Source organism: Schistocerca gregaria, chromosome 2 (assembly GCF_023897955.1).
Source record: "Schistocerca gregaria isolate iqSchGreg1 chromosome 2, iqSchGreg1.2, whole genome shotgun sequence".
In the NCBI taxonomy this organism is placed as follows: Eukaryota; Metazoa; Arthropoda; class Insecta; order Orthoptera; family Acrididae; genus Schistocerca; species Schistocerca gregaria.
The window spans coordinates 811852894-811873505 of NC_064921.1; the positions used below are offsets into that span (position 1 = coordinate 811852894).

A 20612-nucleotide genomic window follows, 5' to 3' on the forward strand; every position below is an offset into this window, starting at 1 on the left:
GCAACCGTCTCCATGAAGCTGGGCTATGGTCCTGCACACCGTTAGGCCGTCTTCCGCTCACGCCCCAACATTGTGCAGCCCGCCTCCAGTGGTGTCACGACAGGCGTGAATGGAGACGTGTCGTCTTCAGCGATGAGAGTCGCTTCTGCCTTGGTGCCAATGATGGTCGTATGCGTGTTTGGCGCCGTGCAGGTGAGCGCCACAATCAGGACTGCATACGACCGAGGCACACAGGGCCAACACCCGGCATCATGGTGTGGGGAGCGATCTCCTACACTGGCCGTACACCTCTGGTGATCGTTGAGGGGACACTGAATAGTGCACGGTACATCCAAACCGTCATCGAACCCATCGTTCTACCATTCCTAGACCGGCAAGGGAACTTGCTGTTCCAACAGGACAATGCACGTCTGCATGTATCCCGTGCCACCCAACGTGCTCTAGAAGGTGTAAGTCAACTACCCTGGCCAGCAAGATCTCCGGATCTGTCCCCCATTGAGCATGTTTGGTACTGGATGAAGTGTCGTCTCATGCGGTCTGCACGTCCAGCACAAACGCTGGTCCAACTGAGGCGCCAGGTGGAAATGGCATGGCAAGCCATTCCACAGGACTACGATCGTCTCCATGGGAGAATAGCAGCCTGCATTGCTGCGAAAGGTGGATATACACTGTACTTGTGCCGACATTGTGCATGCTCTGTTGCCTGTGTCTATGTGCCTGTGGTTCTGTCAGTGTGATCATGTGATGTATCTGACCCCAGGAATGTGTCAATAAAGTATCCCCTTCCTGGGACAATGAATTCACGGTGTTCTTATTTCAATTTCCAGGAGTGTATGTCTAAAATTGGCATGTGACCATTGGCACTGGATGTTGGCACAGTTGTAGAGCATTGCATTGTCTGATGAATGTAGATACCTTCTTCTTCATGCTGATGAGAGGGCAAGAATTCATTGTCTTCCAGGCTAACAGCTTCTTGACACCTGTACTGCTGGACAGAGACAATCTGGCAGTGGATCCATATGCTATGGGAAATATTCACATGGGCATCGATGGCTCCAACAGAGCTCAAGTAAGGCACTGTGATGGCCGATGAGTATCATACACTGGTTGCAGACCATGTACACCCTTCATGATGATCATGTTTCCTGATGGTGGTAGTATTTTTCAGCAAGATAATGCCCCATTTCACAAGGCTAGGAGTGTGATGGAATTGTTCAAGGAACACAGCGGCAAGTTCCAATTGAAGTTCTGGCCCCAACTTGCCAGATCTGAAGCCGATCGAAGACATCTTGAATGTAATTGAACATGGCATCACTGCTCATTGCCTCCTTCCCAGAATTTATGGGAATTAGATGACTTGTGTGTGCAGATGTGGTGTCAGCAACCTACAAAGACCTCATTGCTTCCATGCCATCATGTGTTGCTGCTGTTGTCTATGCCAGTGGTGGACATACTGCTATTAGGTTTGGTCATAATGTTCTGGATGATCAGTGTACAACAGCTGTCACAATCAGTACGGTTTCTCAACCTTCTGATCTATTTTATTATATAATCATATTTTAAGTGTTTGAGTTGGAAAGCCAATTTTGACATTATATTTCTAACCCATCTTTTAATTTTCTGTGTAATTTTACCACTGAAAATAATGGAGACACAACTAGTTTTTTTTTCTTTTCTTTCTTTATTGTGGTTATGGAGTGGTTTATTTTCATTTAGAGGCTTCAATAGTTTTGTTTTATAATCTTATTATATGAGCATTCTAATGAAGGCTACAAACTCAGCCGTAGCAGACATGGCTCAGATGACAAGTGAACAGGCCTACACGTGGGTCACATGTAACAGCTGAAGTCTTAACCTTACAAAGGCTAACATTGCACCATTTCAAACAAGCAATAAATAACTCTCTCTTAACACCAGAATTAGACATTAATAGCCATACACTGAATGAACTTCCTTGAGGCCCAGCTAGTCAGGAAGCTCAGTTCAGTGTGTTATGCCCATAGAAACATCTCTCATTGTCTCAGTCTAAAGTAAGTGTTGGTTTATTTGGCATATTTTCAGTAGATAATTTCTTGTGGAATTATCTTCTAGTGCAGTGTACCTAAAGCAAGTAAACAATTTGTTCAACAGAAGCAAGCAATAAGAATATTTTGTAAAGGAGATAACTGTACATCTTGCAGAAGCCTTTTTTAAGGGATCTAAGTACTCATACACTGATTTTGTAATATATTTATTCCTTCAATATGCAAAAAGAGACATGTTGGGGAACACTACCAGTTCAAAAGAAGGTTAAAAACAAATCTCATCAACCACTCATGTTACAAATTATCAGAATATCTAAATTAAGGGTTTGAAAGGTTGTTTTAGCTGCATAGGAAGTTTCAATCTTTGCCATAAAGCTGTGTGAGAAGTAATAATGTACTAAAAATAGCACTCAGAATTCAAAGGTGTAAAAAATATTTTCTTTGAAAAATGCCATTGTAATCAAGTAAACAGTAATCTGCTAATAGCAGATGAACAGCAACTATACAGTAAAACTGTTGACGTGGTAACTTTTTTTCAAAGTTTCAACTTCCTTAATAATTTACTCGAATAAATTTAGTGGCGTAAACATGAAGAGCACTAAATCATAATTTATTGCTTATACAGTGTACAGATTAAATTTCTGTGACATCTTGTGTTAACCTATACCTTAACTCATTCCACATCCCTGAAGGTTCTTCTTGATGGGACCTATAGAAAACAAAGAATGAAAGCATTAAAAGTTTGGACTTCTGTGCTTTATAGCTGTTAGCAACCACCAACTGTTGTAAGAGCTAAAGCTTTTTCTTTATTTTCTCTAGTTGTAAGGTGTATCTTATTAAGTGCTGTATCAAAGAGTGAAAGAAAACATTTTTGTAGCATTGTGGATGAAATGACTGCATATGTATTATAGTTTGTGCATTAGTCAGCTTCTGACCATACACCAGAGATGACGTTTCAGTTTGTAGTTGCCTCCAAATTCTGTGCGCATGCAGGACATGGCAGAGACATCCCTCATGGCCCATCTATAAGGTGTCTTCACACAACGCCAGCTGTTTGTTTTCATTTTATTGTCTCTTTTTGGCAAAATTCTATGTCTTTAAGAATTACAATTTTACATATCCTTGGTTTACTTGCTTTTGATAATTTTGTGTGCTCATAATTATAGTAGAGAAAAAACATATTTATTTCATTTTATTGGATGAATGTCAATTTGTTTAAGTTTCTTTAATACTCTAAATTGTGATTAATGTAAAAATTAATGATTATGGTAAAAAAATTTTAATGTAATTATTATTTTTTAAATTGTACTTCCAGCACATGGAAGTCAAGCATGCTCATTCATCCTCTACAAACAAAACTGTTTCATGTGTGTAAGTAAAACATGTGAGCAGACATAACTGTCAATTTCAAGTGACCACAATGGGCCCAGATGACTATTTGAATGTTACTTAAATATGGAGATACTGGGTATATTTTTATTTTTTCTCTTCACCTTGCACTTTTTCAATACTTTTGTAACTTTTCACATTTAACAGCAGTTTTGCTGTTTGGTGTTTTGTGGAGTTTCAGTTATGATTACGACTGGTAACAGCTGAAACCAGTACACTGTCACAAATGAATCAAATACTATCAAGACAATTATAAATGAAAAAATATCTTTCAAAATAGATCATCTACTCCAATTTGACAATGTCAGATTTCATTTCTGTAGATTTCCCTTAGGGAAATAGCACCAAGAGACAGGAAAGAACATCATCTGTACTCAGAGTTTATGCCTTGGGGCCTCATCCAACATGTTGAAGAGGCTATTCCAGCAGCCATTGAGGGAACAGGGTGCAACCAATTGCAGACTGTAGTGCATGCTGAAACAAATGATGTTGGTCATCTGGGCTCTGAGTTCATACTTGGGTCATTTCAGTGACAGCCAGAGAAGGATGAGATGACCAGTCTTGAGCATGTTGCTTCAATGAAGCTCACAATTTGCACCATTGTGCACACAACTGATCATGGGCCTTTGGTTCTGAGTGGAGTGGAAGGACTGAACCAGCAACTTTGAAGGTTCTTGTGCCAAGCTAGACTGTGACTTCCTGGATTTTTGCCATAGGGTTGAGAACTGTAGGGTCCCCTAATTGGGTCAGATATGAGGTTTTTTAGATTAGGCAACTCTCCATCCAATACAGATAATGTAGGAAACCCAGAAGTATCGATGTGATATCAAGATAAATGACTCCCACAAACGAGAGTATTAAAATCCTAATGATTAACTGCTGAAGCATTCACAACAAAGTGCCAGAGTTTGAAGTGCTCCTGAAAGCAGTGAGGCTCACATAATACTAGGTACAGAAGGCTGGTAGAAACCTGAAACTGATAGCAGTGAGATTTTTGGGGAAAACTGGGTCTATGTCAAAAGGGTAGGCAAACAGGAAATGTAGGCGGTATATTTGTTGTAGAAGACAAGAAACTCAGATCCACCAAGATAGAAATTGAAGCTTTGTGTGAGACTTTGGGCAAGACTCAGTACTAGGAGTGGACACAAAATGATAATTGGATCCTTCTATTGCCCATAAGATTGATCTCCTGATGCAATTGAAAACTTTAGAGAAAACCTCAGTTCACTTGTACGTAAGTTCCATAGTCATATCGTAATTTCTGGCAAACACTTTAATCATCCAACAATCAATTAGGAAAATTACAATTTTGTTAGTCTTGGACCTGGTAAGACATCCTGTGAAACATTACTAAATGCCTGCTCTAAAATAATGATTACCAGAGTACAAAGGATGATTAAAACAAGCAGAAAGACATATATGATCAGTAAACTAGATAAAGATTCAGTAGTGCCATAGAGACTGAAGAAATGTATGATGCACCATGGGGGACTGAAATTCAATAGTAGGAAAAGGAAGAGAAGGAAAAGTAGTAGGCGAATATGGACATGGGGGTAAGGGATGAAAGAGGAAGTTGCCTGGTAGAATTTTGCAAAGAGCACAATTTAATCATAGCTAACACTTGGTTTAAGAATCATGAAAGAAGGTTGATATGTGGAAGAGGCCTGGACACAGGAAGGTTTCAGATAGATTACATAATCATAAGACAGACATTTAGGAACCAGGTTTTAAATTGTAAGACATTTCCAGAGGCAGATGTGTGCTCTGACCATAATTTATTGGCTATGAATTGAAGGGCTTATTTCACTAGTGGTACAAGTCCATTTTTGTTCATTCTGAGATACAGAGTCCTAAAGTAAAATGAGCACTGAAAAATCTGCAGTTGAGATACCAAAAATACTCAAGTATATGAACAAAAATGGACTTGTACCACTATTGAAATAAGCTGTTCAGTTGTAGATTAAAACTCAGGAAACTGCAAAAAGGTAGGAATTTAAGAAGATGCTACCTGGATAAACTGACTAAATCAGAGGTTTTACAGAGTTTCAGTGAGGGCATTAGGGAACGATTGACAAGACTAGGGGAAAGAAATACAATAGAAAAATAATGGGTAGCTTTGAGAAATGAAATAGCGAAGGCAGCAGAGGATCAAGCACGTAAAAAGACAAGAGCTAGTAGCAACTCTTGGGTAACAGAAAAGATATTGAATTTAATTGATGAAAAGAGAAAATATAAAAATGCAGTAAATGAAGCAGGTGAAAAGGAATAGAAACATCTCAAAAATGAAATCGACAAGAAGTGCAAAATAGCTAAGCAGGGATGGATACAGGACAAATGAAAGGATGTAGAAGCATGTATCACTAGGGGAAAGACATACTGCCTATGGGAAATTCAAAGAGATCTTTGGAGAAAAGAGAACCACCTGTATGAATATCAACAGCTCAGATGAAAACCAGTCCTAAGCAAAGAAGAGAAAGCAAAAAGGTGGAAGGAGTATATAGAGGGTCTATACAAGGACGGTGTACTTGAGGACAATATTATGGAAATGGAAGAGGATGTAGATGAAGATGAAATTGGGGATATGTACTGCATGAAGAATTTGACAGAGCACTGAAAGACCTAAGCTGAAACAAGGCCCAGAACTAGACAACATTCCATTAGAACAACTCATAGCCTTGGGTGAGACAGCCATGACAAAACTCTTCCATTTCGTGAGCAAGATGTATGAGAGAGGTAAAATACCCTCGGACTTCAAGACGAATATAATAATTCCAATTAGGAAAGGCAAACCTACATTTCTAGCATTTGTAGACTTAGAGAAAGTTTTTGACAATCCTCAATGGAACACTCTCTTTCTAATTTTGTAGGTGGCAGGGGTAAAATATGGGGAGTGAAAGGCTATTTACAATTTGTACAGAAACCAAATGATGGCTATAAGAGTTGAGGGGCATGAAAAGGTAGCAGTGGTTGAGAAGGGAGTGACACAGGGTTGTAGCCTAGCCCCAATGTTATTGAATCTATATATTTAGCAAGCAGGAAAAGAAACAAAAAAAAAAAATAGAGTAGGAATTAAAATCCATGGATCAGAAATGAAAATTTTGAGGTTTTGCCGCTGACATTGTAATTCTGTCAGAGACAGCAAAGGACCTTGAAGAGCAGTTGAGTGGAATGGACAGTGTCTTGAAAGGAGGATATAAGATGAACATCTACAAGAGTAAAATGGGGATAATGGAATGTAGTCTAATTAAATCAGGTGATTCTGAGGGAATTAGATTAAGAAATGAGACACTTAAAGTAGTAGATGAGTTTTTCTACCTGGGAAGCAAAATAACTGGTGACAGTCAAAGTAGAGAGGATATAAAATGTAGACCGGTTATGGCAAGGGAAGTGTTTCTGAAGAAGAGAAATTACTTAACATTGAGTACAGATTTAAATGTCAGTCCTTTCAGTCCTTTCTGAGAATATTTTTATGGAGTGTAGCTATGTATGGAAGTGAAACATGGACAATAAAAAGTTTAGATAAGAAGAGAGTAGAAACTTTCGAAATGTGGTGATACAGAAGAATGCTGAAGATTAGATTGATAGATCACACAACTATTGAGGAGGTACTGAATAGAATTGGGGAGGAGAGGAATTTGTGGCACAACTTGACTAGAAGAAAGGATCAGTTGGTGTCAAGGGAACACCAGTTTAGTACTGGAGGGAAGTGTGGAGGGTAAAAACCACAGAGGGAGACCAAGACACTAAGCAGATTCAGAAGGATGTAGGTTGCAATAGTTACTCAGAGATGAAGAGGCTTGCACAGGATAAGGTAGCATAGAGAGCTGTATCAAACCAGTCTCTGGAATGAAGACCACATCAGAAACAGTGCCATATGTAAGTGAGGAAGTTTAAACTTTCAGTACAGGGAAGGAGCTTGTAGAGGAACTATGGGTCTAGTTTAAGAGAATAATTGACCATCCACTGGATATATCTTCCCAGTAGAGTAGTTTTTAAAGAGAGGGAACCTTCATGGTTTAAAGCCCCTCTAAAGAAACTTCTACAGGAACAGAGATTACTGCAAAATAAGTATAAAACAATGCATAGGCATATAGATAGAGAAATGCTCAGTGAAACACATTTGCTGTCAAGAGAGCAATGTGTGAAACCTTCAGTTACTACTGTAGCAGAATATTGTCAACTCATCTTTCACAAAACCCAGAGAAAGTTTGGTCATATGTAAATTCTAGTGGCACAAAAGTTAGTGTTCAGTCCCTAACAAATGAGACAGGAACTGAAATTAAGTGTAGCAAAGCAAAATCTGAAATGCTTGACTCCCTTTTCAAGTGTCTATTTCCCTAATTTAATCCTCATATCATTGAAAAGATGAATGAAATAAGTTTTGGCGCCAGTAGTGTTGAGAAACAGCTGAAATCATTAAAATTGAACAAAGCTCAGTGGAGTCACTGTCAGATTCTTTAATGAATTTGCAACTGAGCTATAATCCATCATAGATCACTCAAATAAAAAAATCGTGCCCATGTCTTGGGAAAAAAACACAGCTCACTTCTGTCTACAAGAAGTGTAGTAGAAGTGATCCACAAAACTATCGTCCAATATCCTTGACAACAATTTGCTGTAGAATCTTAGAATGTATTCTGTACTCAAAAACAATGAGGTATCTCAAAGGAAATGACCTCCTCCATGCTAACCAGTATGGATTCTGAAAACTTCAATCGTGTGAAACTCAACATGGATTTTTTCTCAAATGACCTCATGAAAGCTCTGGATCAAGGCAGTAGGGTACATGCAGTATTTATTGATTTCCAAAAAGCATTTGACTCAATACCACAGCTACACTTATTGACAACAGTATGATCATGTGGGTGTAAAGTGAAATTTGTGACTTAATTGGGGACTTTTTTGTAGGGACGATGCAGCATGTTGTCTTGGCTGGAGAGTCTGTTTCAGATGTGGAAGTAACTTTGGGTGTGCCCCAGAGAAGTGTCTTGGGAGCCTTTCTGTTCATGTTGTATATTAATGATCTTGCAGACAATATTAATATTAGCCTCAGGCTTTTTGCAGATGACACAGTTATCATAATGATGTTCTGTCTAAAAGAACCTGCATAAACAATCATTCAGATCTTGATAAGATTTCAGAGTGGTGCAACATGCTTCAAATGTTCAAAAACATAAAATTATGCACTTCACAAAATGAAAAAAATGTAGTATCGTGTGACTATAACTTCATGAGTCATTGTCGGAATTGGCCAACTCATGCAAATACCTGTGTGTAACACTTTATAGGGATATGAAATGAAATGATTTGATAAGCTCAGTCATTTGTAAAGCAGATGGTTGACTTCAGTTTATTGGTAGAATTCTGTTGAAGTGCAATCAGTCTATAAATGATATTGCGTACAAAGCACTCATGTGACAGATCTAGAATATTGCTCAAGTGTGAGGGACCCGTACCAAATAGGACTAACAGGGAATATTGACCGTATACACAGAAGGGCAGTGAAAATGATCACAAATTTGTTTGGTCCATGTGAGAGTGCCACAGAGATACTGAGAAACTGAACTGGCAGACATTTGAAGATAGATGTAAACTATCCAAAGAAAGCCTACTAATAAAGTTTCAAGAACTGGCATTAACTGATGACTCTAAGAATATCATATAACCCCCTTTGTATTGCTCATATAGTGAGGATAAGGTCAAAAGCATTACAGCATGCACAGAGGCATTCAAACAATCATTATTTCCGCACTCCATAAGTGAATGCAATGAGAAGAAATCCTAGTAACTGGTACAGTGGGACATATCCTCAGCCATGTGCTTCACGATGATATTCAGAGTATAGACATAGATATTCGTGTAGATGGTGTGACACTCACCTTTTATGATACTGATGAACAGTCCTTGCCTGTTTTCAAATCTGTGGAGAGTGCAGCAATAGATTCATAATTTTGTTCCAGCATTCCTGCAAATTTCAACTTCAACATGTGCCACACAGCATAATTACTTTACTGTGTCAGTTAATTGTGTGAGATATACAAATGTTATTGAGACTGTTTGGATTTGACACGCCAAAACTAACCTTTTTTTTATAATTTTTGAAGTGATTTGCAATAATAGTGTTGTAAGGAGGAACCAAAACTACAATGAAGGGAATATACATCCTGCCAGAAAAATGCTTTATGTCACTTAATTCTTCAGTGTACTCTACAGAAACCTAGAAGTAGAAATAATGCCAGTTATTCTCTTGTTTATCCATCACACTGTGAGGGTCCCTTTACAAAGGAGAACTCCAGAGATTTAAAGACAGTCAAGATGTTCAGTAAGAAAGTGAAGCTGCTGTTAAAAGTTGTGCCAATAATTGACTGCCATTAAATTTCAGTAAATAATTCTTACTTCTTCACTTTAAATTTAGTGTAGCAAAGCTAACAGGCCTCCCTCCACTTATAAAAAGCTGCTGCTTTCTCTACTTTACTAAATAAAAACAAAGGTTCTTTCTGTGGCACTCAGCTGGAGCATCTCATATAGAGTGCTGCAGTTTGCTTGGATATCTCAGTCACTAGGGCTGTAAGTGTTTCAGTAGAACTTTCTGTCTTCATACACTCAGTGTCACCTGTGATGGCATAAATTTCCAAAAATTCATTCACCCATTCATTCAACATGTTTTATGAAGAAGAGGACCTTCAGGGATGTGGAATGACTCAAGGTATAAGACAAAGAAATTATATACAATTCATTTGTGTATTGTGTTAACAATAAACTGTCACAATACGGACCCCTTCCAGCACAAGTTTCTCTGAACTATGCAGGTGAGCATTGCTTCTCAAGCATTCTTGCAGTCCTCCTGGCCTAACCTTCAACTAATCTGTTCCCACTACTTCACCTTGACTTTTTCCTTCTGTCTTCTGGCCACATCACTCCTTTCCCATGCAGATCATGTTCTGCCTTCTCTTGCAATGTTAATGGTTTTGAACAAATGTATGTATGTAAAAACAGTGCTATGATGACAAATGCTGGTTTATGGAGATTAAAGGAGAGTGGGGAACAGTTTTGTAAACTAATCAAACAATCAGTTGTAATTAATTTCTTTTTTTTTCAGATGTCATTCATGATAATTTGGCAGAAAATATGTCAAAAAATTATGAGACTGTATTCCCAATTGCCTTTTTCTATGAACGTAATACTCCACGTTCACGAGAAATTAGTAGAGAGATCCGGAAATTTTATTTTCATGATAAACCAATAACAAATGATTCCATGATTAGTCTTGGACAAGTAAGTAAATTTTTCTTCTTTAAATGACACTGAATAAAGCTTTTGATGAAATGTGTTTTCCACATTTTATTTTTAAGATGTTCAGTAATAAAGGTCAATTAATTTTATGAATAAATTGGGAAGTTATAAATCTGTCAATAGTTTACACTCATTTTCAAAGTTAAATCAATAATTTGTCCATTTGTAGCGAAATGTTCATCAGGAACGAAAATGCCTCTTGTTCTAGAGTATTTTATTTAAAAAATTAATGAGGAAAGTAAAAAATGAAGTCCAGAACAACAATACCATCATAAGGCTTTTCAACTAGCATTACTAGAGTAGGATCTGATGTCCTCTGTCAACAGTTTCTCAAATGAAAAGAAAACAGGAGACACATTTTAGAAAATTGAAAAATAAGCAAGTGAATGCTTATGTCTGTCAGAGTCATTTCTAAGATGCATACCTGAAATGCAAGACAGAAATAAAGAATAATAACAAACTGTGATGGCTCAAATTCTAGTCTTCAGTTCAAGTCATGGAGTAACTGAGCCGTTCAAGTAGCAAACACCGACTCATTCGTTCATAGTGTTCCATAGGTTACATCGTGATGTATTACTCCTCCAAGATGTAAAATGAGTGGCGGAATAAAATCAGGTGATATAAACTTATTATAACCTGCATTGCAGTAAGCAGTGCTTGTAATCTCAGTCCGTCCAAAGCCACAGAGCCCAGCACACATGTCAGCAGCAGTTCCTGTTTGCACATCAGGTTTAGTGTAGTTTTTGTTCTCATGCACTTCTGTGAAAAAATGAGCTGTATCTGTGTATGTTACCACATTGACTAGTGTAACCTAACTTATTCTAAAATTTTGCATTGAGTGTGCTGGTTTTCTTGTGAAATGTGAAATGTGTTTTCTTCATCTCATAATGTACACAATTTCAGTACAAATGTCTGATGTACAGGAGACATGTCAAGGTTACAATTTGCTCATTTAAATTTTTGTCACACTTACAATAATACTTTGTGGAGAATGTACTTACTTGAAATTTGTCAAACTGACAATATTTACATCTACTGTGACTATCATAAATGTTTATTCCCTTTCATGAAATCTTCTACAGAGTAATTGTTCAATTAGAAAATCATGCAAATTATTTTTTTTTAAATATTTATCTTCATATTCATTATGTCACACCCTTTTATTGTGTTGTAAATTTTCATGGCTATATACTGAGGAGTCTGAGCACGCAGTTTTAAGCAATGAGAGGTGAGCATAAAGTTTTTTTTATGTCTTTTGTCGCATGAGTGTTCAAAATTATTATTATTTTTTAATAGATCATTTCTGCTGCATAGGAAAAGGACTACCTCAAAGATGTATAAAGTAGGGACAGTTAATATTTTTAGGTCTTTAAATAATGGTCGACATGATGCTCTTGGCTGTGCAGAGCACATATTGCGAATGATTCTTTTTTGCAACTTTAAAATTTGTGTAACTTTATGCCACCATAAGTGCTACTGTTGCCTGATTCAATCTGAATCTCGTGACCAATGTGTCCCATAACTAAACCTACCTGTTGTATTATAAATCTTCAGTAGCTGCATAGTTTTGCTAGATCATCACCTGAAATTGCTTTTGTAATACTTATCCTTAAAATGAATAGCCAGAAGCTTCTTTTTTAAGCTCAAAATTGGAAGTTCACCAATCTTTAGTCATGTCCTTTGAACCTGACAGTGGTCGCTAGGTCCCTTAAAAGTCTCTGATAATGCTTACAAACAGGTAGTGTGGACATGTGTGGAGCCTAATAGTTTGTATCTCTTCAGAAAGTAAAGTGCATGTAGTATGGATGAAGTGATTATTAGTTGCTTCACATTCATTTAAGTAAAAAAGTCACTTAACTGTTACTGAACTCACAAATATCATTCAACTGAAGAAAAACACACACATTTTGATGTCTACTGCTGATAACTATAAAATGTGTTCTCTCAGCCTGATTTAAATTAATTGAGAGGCAATGCAAATGGGTCCCGAGGCTGGGCTAAACTGCAGACTAGCTGGAATGAAGCTATAATAAATGAAGGCTATGTGCAGAATGACTGAAATGGTGCAAGAGTCAACTTTAAGTTTATAAATTTTATAGGTCTAAAAGTTTGTCCTTCATTGGGTATTGAGTCAAGCATTATATTCTGATTGTTATATTATTTATCTATTAAAATTACTGTAGTAATTTATGCCTACAGATTGGGAATCCTTGCTTTATGCCTATGGGAGCTATCTTTTGTGTTTAATGTTAGTTATTGAAAATTCAGTAATTTTTAATTTGGACTCCTGCTCATTAATGTGGGTGTCAACAAATTTAGAAATATGAGGCACTCAAATGTGTGTCAACAGCTCCTGAAAATTCATAGTGGTTTGGCTATAATTGGCACTGAAAGTTTGAATCAAGTGAAATTTGTAATTATCATTATTTTTTAAATGAATTAATTTTGGTTGAATGAAAATACATCACTGGAAAGAGAAAAGCTAGCTCTCATAACACTTTCCTGATATGTGAAATTTTGTTATTGTACTAACTTTTGATTGCCATCATTTGTGAAGAAATTAATTAGCACATTGCAGCCACAACAAAGAATTGAATAATCTTAAATAAATTTTTATGGGGGGGGGGGGAGGAATTTTTTCTATGATTTTAATAATTTGCATGACAAGTGCTTAATGTGCTTATTGTAGGAACTTTAACATCAGAATCTTGAAAAGAAATTTAGCAAAATTTTTATGGACTTAAAACATCACTTAGGAGTCTAGTCAAATTAGAATGCTGGGAGGTAACCTGCTTTATCACATGTGTATCCACAGCTCTGGAGCCCAGCAGACATGCCAGTAGCAAAAGCAGTTTTTGTTTTCTGTTTGTATATAGAATTAAGCTTAGTTTTTGTTCTCATGTCCTTCTACGAGAAGTATCCATTATTATACTGTGTTGACTACTGTATACTAACTTTGTCCAAATTCTTGCACTAATTTTAATTTCCATTGTGTGAGCTGACTTTGGAGTGTAGTAAAACTGGAAGTAGGGTACCAGCAGAATTTAGATTGCACTTAGTGACTTCTTAGGTTAGTGTTAATGTTACTTGTGGTGTAAAAAAATTGATTAAAGATCAATGGGCAATGCACCTGCTCTTTACAGGAGCAGAGGAAATTTGCTGTTGTCCATAAACTGTGGAAGCTGGCCAAGGTTGACAGGCTTCTGGCTGCTACCCTGGGCTGTGATGTCACTGAGGCGCATTAGATAAAAGATTTGGCACCTTTGAAGCCTACAATGTCACATGGGAACCCTGATATCATAGAGTCCACCGATTTGCTTGTAGTAGTTGGTCAACTGTTATCTGATGGTGATGGGATCATGAATGTGGCCACACAACTGTCCTCCTACACCTCAAAAACAGTTTTGATGTATTGCTCTCTCTGAAAATATGTCTGAACCAGCACAGGACATGTCTGTTGGAACTTGGGTTGACTTTCCTGAAAGGTCCAAACAAGTGCACAAGGTAGGATTTCTTGTCATTGAGAGATGCAAAAGTAGGCAGGTGATGTAGTCCCTTGAGAAAATAGAGTCAGACTGAGAAAGAAGGCCTTTGTCTGCTCTGCTTGCTTTCCAAGGATTCTCTTTTCACATGCGGAGTAGACTGCTATCAGCAATTACATGCAACATGTGCAAATCATTGCTCATAACAGTGTTATATATAAAACAGTGGAAAATCTGGGATGGAATGTAACAATATAATGATAAGGATAGTTGCTACTCACCATGTAACAGAGACGTTGAGTCACAGAAAGGTACAACAAAACGACTGTTGGAAAGTTAGCTTTCGGCCAACAAGGCCTTTCTCAAAAACAGAAACATTCATTCATGCACACACTCACGCAAATGCAGCTCACACACATATAACCACAGTCTCTGGCAGCTGGAGCCAGACCAAGTGTTATATATGCTTGACATTATCAAGTTAGTTCTACTATAAACAGCCTAGGTCACTGTTGTACACCATAAATGATGTTTGAAGGTGTATTTCTGTTTCTCAATAACAATATCTACATAGTGCTAGCGACAGAAACCTGGCTGAAACCAGATGTTAATAACAATGAAATTCTAAATTTCAGCTGGAATGTATATTACAAAGATACGTTGAATGCTAGTGGAGGGGACATGTTTATAGCTGCAAAAAAATATGTTAATATCTAGTGAGGTTAGTACACAATCTGAATGCGAAGTAATTTGGCTGAATATAAGTGTTCAAAATTGATCAGACATTGTCATTAGATGCTTCTATAGACCCCCTGCCACAGAATCAGTAGTGGCAGAACATTTGAAGGGAATCCTGGAGAAAATTTTGCAAAAATTTGCTGATCATGTTATAGTATTAGGTGGCAATTTCAGCTTACAAACAATGGACTGAGAGTTGCAAGTTATAAGGCAGAAAATAGGAATCATGTAAAATTGTTATAAATGGCTTATCTGAAAATTACCTTGGGCATGTTATCATAAAATCCACTCATGAAAACAACATATAAGCTCTTGTGGTCACCAACTGGCCTGAACTTCTTGACTCAGTATAGAACAGGAAATTGGTGATCTTGAGCCATTACAGCATCACTGAATATGGCTGTAAATAAGAAATAAAGATGGATATTAAGATATTTAACTTATAAAGAGTGACAAGAAACAAATTTGAGATTACTTTAGTGGTCAACATGAAAATTTCATCTCTATCACTGAACAAGTTGAGCACGGATGGACGGTTTTCAGAAGTATTGTACAAAATGCCTTAGATAGGCATGTTTTGAGCAAACTTGTTAGGGATGGGAGAGACCCACCATGGTTGGAAAGTAGTGTTAGAAAGCTGGTACAAAAGCAAAGAGTGCTGCACTGCAAATTTAAACATAGCCAAAGCCTCACCAACAAACAAAAATTGAACAAAGCCAAACCTATAATAAAGGGAGCCATGAGGGAAGCAGTCAATAAATTCAAAAGGAAAAATCTTACAAAAAATCCTAATAAGTTTTGATTTTATGATCAATCAGTAAATGACTCAAAGCCATCTGTTCAGACACTCCATAGTCATTACAGAATAAAAACATAGGATGACAGAGAGGAGTTCTAAATGTCTTTTTTCAAAATTGTGTCATCGAGGAAGAGTACAGTGTAGTTCCTCCTTTAAATCATCAGATGAACATCAAAATGACAAATATCAAAGTATGTGATCCTGGGATAAAAGGTTAACTGAAATCACCCAACACAGGAAGGTCACTGGGCTGGAGGAGGGAAGGATTCCTAATGACTGGAGAAATTCTAAGTCATATCAGTTTTCAGCAAGGATCATAGAACAAGTGCACATAACTGTAGGCCTATACCCCTGATGTCGATTGGTGAACTATTTTGGAAGATAATTTGTGCTTTCATGTTATGAAATATCTGGAAACTGATAATCTGCTCTGTGTGGATCATGGGTTCCAAAAATAAGGATCATGTGAAACCTAGCTTGCTCTCTCTTCATCTTTGAGACCCGGAAAGTAGTAGATACTGGCTCCCAGACTGATGCTGTGTTCCTTGACTTTTTTAAGGCATTCAATATGGTTCTACGTTGCTACCTAATGAACAGAATATGGATGTATCATACAATGGAAAATCTAAGATGGAACTGTGGTGTCACCGCCAGACACCACACTTGCTAGGTGGTAGCCTTTAAATTGGCCACGGTCCGGTATTATACGTTGGACCCACATGTCACCACTATCAGTGATTGCAGACCGAGCGCCGCCACACAGCAGGTCTAGAGAGACTTCCTAGCACTCGCCCCAGTTGTACAGCTGGCTTTGCTAGTGATGGTTCACTGCCTACTTATGTTCTCATTTTCCGAGAAGATAGTTTAGCATAGCCTTCAGCTACGTCATTTGCTATGACCTAGTGTGGCGCCATTATCAGTTACTATTGATATTGTGAACTATGAACCATCAAGAGCGACGTTCGTCATTAATGGATTAAATTTAAGTATTCCACCAGCTACATCCATTTTTCTAAATTCTAATTTCCTTGTCCTGTTCCAGACCTCACGCCAGCCTGCTTGAGCTAAAACGCATGCCTTTTGGCCTTCTCTAGTAACACGGTGTTAGCTCTCCTGCCAACCACAACAGAATATAACAATATTATGAAAGGAAAGTTGCTACTCACCATATAGCAGAGATGCTGATGACAAATAGGCACAACAAAAAGACTGTCACAGAATAAGCTTTCGGCCAACAAGACCTTTGTCAAAAACAAATGACACACACACATATGACAAATACCTTTTTGGCCAGAAGCTTATTCTGTGACAGTCTTTTTGTTGTGCCTATCTGTAACTCAGCATCTCCCCCAAATGATGAATATGAATGTACAGAATATTGGACCATTTGTGTGACTGGAGTGAAGAGTTTGTAGTAAACAAAGCATAGCATGTCATTTGCATGGAGAAAAATCCTCTACATAAAAGTAATGTTGGGTGTATCCCCAAGCAAGTGTTATAGCAACATACATATGTAAACGACCTAGAGTGTTTGAAGTCCCATGAGGCTTTTCACAGATGATGCTGTTGCATACAAAGTCACAATGCTTTTTTGTAGCAAAATGCAAGAAGACCTGTAGACGACGGACAGTTCATCTGGGGACCGGCATTAACCCTTAACATACAGAAATGTAATGTATTCTGCATAAATAGACAGAAATACCCATTATTGCATGAGTAAACAACTGCAGAACAACCACTGGAAGCAGCCACATCCATCTAGTAGCCCTGAAAGCATCGTGAAATGTGCTCAGTCAGCTCCAGTGGCAGATGCATAAGAGAGCCATTCTGCATCATGGTGTAATTTACTGATAAAATCCTGTGTTCCTAGAAGAGTCAAATTATGTATTGCTTCTTTCTACATGTTTCTTGCAACAAGATTTGAGATTACAGAGGCTTACCAACAACTGTAATCCCATGAACTATTCATGATGGAAACAAGAAAAGGGAAGAAACAGCAGTGATACACTAAGCTGCTCCACCAAGCACCATCAAGTGGCTTGCAGAGTATAGATGTAGATGTAAATTATCCCAATATGGTTGTGGTTGTCCTCTGTTTGTACTTACAAAGGTAAATGTAACATAGTGGACTCAAGAGGAATGATGCAGATTTGAACAAGATATTCCTGTCATTAAATGGCTGCTGCTTATCTATTGCTGCAACAAGACCATGTTGAAATTTGCTTAACAGTAACAATTACCTAAATTTACAACAACAGACATTCCCTCATATGTGCCATACGAGTAAAAAGAGACTTCAGTCCTTAAATTTAGTAGATAATTTGCAAGAGGAATAGGTATTATGAAATATTATATAAACTTCTTACTCATTTTTAGGGATTCCCATTTCTTGGTTTATGACTAATGGGAACTTATTGCAGAATTTTGCTTCAAAATGCAGATCCTTACTCTGAACCCTAGGAGAGGAAGTTAAGTCTACCAGAATGAATTTTCACCCAGCAGCAAAGTGTGCACTGAAATGAAATCTCCTGGCAGACCATGACTTGAAACTTGCACATTTTCCTTTTGTGGATAAGTTGGTAAAGCACTTTCCCACAAAAGGCTTAGGTCCAAGATTCGAGTCCTGGTCTGGCATACAGTTTTAATCTACCAGGAAGTTTCATGTCAGAATGAAAATTCAGTCTTGGCACAATTCCCCAGGTGCTGGCTATGTCATATCTCTGAAATATCCTTTCTTCCTGTAAAACTAGTCCTACACCTTATATAGAAGAACTTCTGTGAAGTAAAGCTGAGAGGGCAGGTCAGGAGTCATGTTTGGGTATGGTAAAACACTTATCCACAAAATGCAAAGGTCCCAGATTCGAGTCCTGGACTGGTGCACACTTCTAATCTGCAGGAAGTTTCAAGCCAAGACTGCATGAAACTTATACATCCTTCTTGCATTGTAGTTGTTACACTATTATTTAGCTGAATATTTTTTATTGATGTGCAGTTGTCTATTTTGTGAACTATTCTTTTTGCTCATTTCTGCCTAGTGAATGGTTTCGTTACATTATAATAATTGTACTCTATGAATGCCACATTGTAAATTATGCAGCAGACTGGGTATGTATACATTAAGGTTCCACTGGAGAAAAACGGCAACAGCATCACAACTAAGGGAAAGCAGTATTTTTAAAATTTGCAATATTTAACTTAACTAGTAACAAATAGTGTTTCAACAGTTTCTAACAGTGGCTTCATTTTCTTAAAACATTTCCTCATTCACTCCCTTTTCTCAAGATTTCACTTTTGTGATGAGATGTACAGGACATGACTAAAGAATCAATGAAAAGAATAGGCCTGATATTGAATCAATTTGACCCTTATCACAGACATTATTCTCAGTTTTTTCTCATATTAACAGAATTTAATTATTGCAACAAAAATGCTATATGCAGGGCCAGTTTACAGTCCAAGCAACATAAGCAAGCTGCTTGAGGCTCTATAAAAGATGGATGCCAGAGGTACCCAAGTGCAACGGCATTCATGTTTTGTTTACATGTAGCATACAACATCTGCAGTTAAATAGTGAATTATAATTAACATGTATGTTTAAATTAAACAATATTTTTTGTATTTCTGTCCCACTTTTTCCAGTTGAAAGCAAAGTAATTTGTAAATTATGTAATTAAAAAGTTCTGTTATTACAGTTAAAAAAATAAGAGAGATATTATATTTTCGTTCTTCTCACTCAGTTCAATAGAGGGCATAGTTTCATTTAAGTGAGAACAATACAACAGATTTAGTTCTTCTTGCTTCCATTAAAAGCTTTTAAAGATTTCATCAATTATCTTAAATGAAGTTTAACTGTTTCTTATTTTAATATTTTGCAACAGAACAGTGTCCCAGAATTTACTTCAGTCAGAGAGGAACTCTGTGTAGTACTTATTTTTAAAGGAAAAAGAAACAACTCATTTGCACGATCAGTAGGCTTAAACTTATTTTTAAATTTCTTGTGAATATCCCAAGGAAAGGAAGGTAATGTCTGAAAGAAGGGGGAGGGGGGGGGGGGATTGGGGGGCACCAAGTGCTATTTCACTTGTGTAAGAAGATGGTTCTTGAACTGTCTGTAGTCTATTAACACATAAAATCAGATGTATGTTTCTATGAATATTTTAAATTACTATAAACAAGTCTTATGATTGGTAACAATACTACTAATTTATCTTTTTCCTACAGGAGCTGCAATTCCAAAACATTAATTTTCATTTGATTGTATTAAAATTAGTGTGTTCTTTGAATTTCATTTACTTTCAGTTTCTCTTTATAGGTCTATTCCGACATTGCTGTAATATTCCCAGTGGAGCGTGTAGCCAAACTGGTATCTCAGCAGAACACTGAGCCTGTTTATTATTACCAGTTCACTTACCAAGGCAGGTTCAGCTGGGCATACAAACCAGGAACCTTGACACCTCTTGGTAAGTCCACACTCATTGTTTCTAACTTTACTTTCTTTCAGTACATGACAATTCATATAAAGAGCAGTTTTAAAAAGGATGTTAAAATTAAAAGAAAGAAGTTGCAAGGATAGATCCATGATGACAGTTGTCTGTGATGACCAAGCAGAAATTTAATAGTAAGAAATAGCTACTATGAGGAAAATTGAACCTACAGTTGAGAAGTGCAATGGTCTGATGTCTGTGTCAGATATGGTTTTGGTGAGCAGAGACATGGTCTACAAGGGAATGTTACTAAATTTCCATGTCAATGGAGACAACCATTATCAAGATATAGTTATTATTTGCATAAATTTCTGTGTAATATCTTGACGTCTTAATTGTTTAATTATATTCTCAGCTTGCATTATATTCATGTGTTACTTATAGCTAGTTATATTAAATTTTA

At 37.2% G+C, this 20612-nt stretch overlaps 1 protein-coding gene across 1 annotated transcript in view; it reads left to right on the forward strand.

Annotated features, from left to right (window-relative positions):
• The window catches only part of LOC126335113 (esterase E4-like), a 143823-nt gene that overhangs the window by 92429 nt on the left and 30782 nt on the right, over window positions 1-20612 (forward strand). The window contains exons 7-8 of the mRNA XM_049998067.1: window positions 10513-10688; window positions 20038-20185. Coding sequence (XP_049854024.1) covers window positions 10513-10688; window positions 20038-20185 — 324 coding nt within the window. The remainder of the gene's footprint in view (window positions 1-10512; window positions 10689-20037; window positions 20186-20612) is intronic.